A 2,907-nucleotide genomic window follows, 5' to 3' on the forward strand; every position below is an offset into this window, starting at 1 on the left:
ACCCTCACGCCCTCACAAGATGGCTGCCTATGACCAGGCTGGTAGGGGGTTAGTGAGGGACAACCAAATGACTGAACAGGCAGGCTGCGTGGGGCGACCAGTCTGGCAGGGGGGTTAGTGAGGGATGACCAAATGACTGAACAAGCAGGCTGTTTGGGGTAACCAGGCCGGCAGGGGAGTTAGTGAGGGATGACCAAATGACTGAACAGCTGGCTGCATGGGGCGATCAGGCTGGCACGCAGAGGCAGTGAGGGGCATTCAGGCTGGCAGGGGTGCTAGTTAGGGGCGACCAGGCAGGCAGGTGAGCAATTAGAAGCCTGCGGTGCAGGATTGTGAGAGGTATGTCCGACTGCCAGCAGTTGGACATCCCCCAAGTGGTCCCCGATTGGAGAGGGTGCAGGCTAGGATGAGGGGACCCCCTCCCACCCGTGCATGAATTTTGTGCACCGGGTCTCTAATATATATATAAAAGGCTAATATGCAAAGTGTCCCCTCAGGTGTTCGACCAGGAGACCGGGTGTTCGATCGCTCACTATGACGTGCGCTGACCACCAGGGGGTGGCACAGAATGAAGGAAGGCCCTAGCCGGCAGCCATAAGGCCCTGATTGGCCCTGATTGGCCCTGATTGCCGGCTACGCCTAGGGACCCTACCCGTGCACAAATTTTGTGCACCAGGCCTCTAGTTATTGTTATAAGAAGATGCCTTCAAATGGGCTAGGTTAGGTTCAACTAGTATACCCCCATGATGTTCTACCTTCTTCCCTTGGTAGTAAGGTGAAGACTAATTCTAGGGCTGAAAGGAATTTGAAGGGTGGGAGTGATGTTCAAGAACAAGAGAGCTAGAGTTTGAAACATTGGAAAGTTAGGAAGATAGATGCAGAGGGGATGGTGTGCTAGGGAGCATAGCATGTTTTGGGGGAACTAAATAGTTTTGTATGTGTAGAGTTGAGTGGGGATGGCGATGTGTGGAGAGGTGAAATAGAGAAGTAAGACAAGGGCAGGATTCTGGAGGCCTGTCATGCTCTGTCAGGGGCATGTGAGCTTTATCCTAAAGGCAATGGGAAACAGTGTGTTCATTTGATTGAATAGGATGAGTGTGTTGAGTTGTGGAGAGAGAGGGAGTTCCAGTGTGTAGGTTTGGAGTATTAGGAGAAATCAGAGTACACATTGGGTTATCTCATTCAGTCCTCAAAATGACCCTGATATCTGTACTATTATCATCCTCTTTACCATTTCACAGGGTCAGAAGCAGGCTTGGAGAACTATAGCATTTGTTCAAAGTCAGATGGCTGGCTGGTAAGTGGTGGGAATCAAGCCTAGACTCATCTCTGCATCATGCCTCGTTGCTGCCTCTCCAGGAGAGTAGTAGTTCCCAGAAGGGAAGTTAGAAAAATTCGGGTAGAGAACAGTGAGTCAGCAAGAGCCTGATAATTCTTAGTTTGTTTATTTTTTCTTTCATGCTATGATTTGTAAATGTAAAGGGGATTGCTATTTTTTTTCTGCAGTAAGTAAATATTGTTAAACGCTCCCCACAGCATGTTCTGGTTAAGCAGACAGGCAGTGATATCAGTATCATTAGTATTGGAAATAAATGATGAGTGCTTGGTAATTACTCACCAGAGAAACATTTGCATTTACAAAAGGATTTCAGTGTTTCCAGTTCTGATTATAAAGTTGCATAAGACTGCAGTGGAATAGCATGAAGCTAGTTCTTTCATAATTATTTTTAAGGTTTCCAGTGTTTAACTCACACAGAAACAAAAGGTGACATCCCTTCAACTCCAGAACACTGCCTTTAACCCTTTGAGTGCCAATCAGTATCCTAGGAACTATGCTAAAATTGCCAAGGCATTTTTGCTGATTTTACAGCAGTTTAGGAAAAAAATTATTAATTGCAAGTAAATGAAGTTACATATTCAAAAACTTAAGGAAACCTTTACTACATTTGTTTTCATCTTTGACGTATATTGTTTGCTGATTGTATTATAAAATACTAGTAGAAAAAAAAATTGAACAAAACATATAATGTTAAAATAAAATTAATGTTGACTTTGAATACATTCCACAAAATCGTCATCTTCACAGCAAGAATTGACCTATTTAGCAATATCATCATCATTAATAAAAGCAGACTTAGAACTGGACGCCATTTTGAAACTTTAGGGCTACAAAATCTGAGTAAACTTCATAAAATCGTAATACCTATAAAAAATTAGGCAGATAAATGCCAGTGGTCAATTTTAGAACTACAAACATTCGGCATCATAAGTAATCTGCACTTAGGTGCCATCTGTCAATAAAGAGTGAACTACTAGCATCTAATAGTGACACTGCAGGAGGAGTGTGATAGCTCCCGGCACTTTTGGCGAAAGACAGGAGGAGCTCCCCAGCACTCTAGGGGTTAAATCAGCCTACTCAGCCATGGCCTGTGCAGGCAGGCTTAATAATAAAGTCCTTAAGTCAGGCTATCCAAAATAGAACCATTGGGTCAGAGGAAAACCATTTTAGAGCTCTTGACACACCTGGTCAAGTTGCTTTGCAAAAAGTTCACACAGCATCCTTAAAATCTAGTATACACAAAAAGCTTTGAGTCCTGTTGAAAATTGGTCATTTAAAAACTGAGCTCTGACCAGTGAGTGGTATATAGGGGATTTGTTTATTAGACAAATAGGAACCTGCAGAAATGGGGTTAAATTGCAGCAGATGGAGTTTTAATTACACCTGAAGAAGACTTTAATATTGAAAGTTGTGAGATCTAGAATGAGTTACTAAAAGAAGTGAGCTCTGTTTTTCTAGAGCTAGAAATGGCTGTCTGGTAGTTTTGAGGCATTTATTCCTTCATTTGGCCAATATCTACTGAATGTTTACCCTGTGCTACTATGGCTCCAGGCCTAGACAGGCTGACT

At 43.2% G+C, this 2,907-nt stretch overlaps 1 protein-coding gene across 1 annotated transcript in view; it reads left to right on the forward strand.

The window, feature by feature from the left end:
• LOC102421459 (S-adenosyl-L-methionine-dependent tRNA 4-demethylwyosine synthase) overlaps nt 1-2,907 on the forward strand; it is a 116,869-nt gene that overhangs the window by 17,326 nt on the left and 96,636 nt on the right. The window contains exon 8 of the mRNA XM_006088280.3: nt 1,242-1,297. Within this exon, the coding sequence (XP_006088342.1) occupies nt 1,242-1,297 (56 nt within the window). The remainder of the gene's footprint in view (nt 1-1,241; nt 1,298-2,907) is intronic.

The sequence above is a fragment of the Myotis lucifugus genome, unplaced genomic scaffold, assembly GCF_000147115.1.
Source record: "Myotis lucifugus unplaced genomic scaffold, Myoluc2.0 scaffold_45, whole genome shotgun sequence".
Classification (NCBI taxonomy): domain Eukaryota; kingdom Metazoa; phylum Chordata; class Mammalia; order Chiroptera; family Vespertilionidae; genus Myotis; species Myotis lucifugus.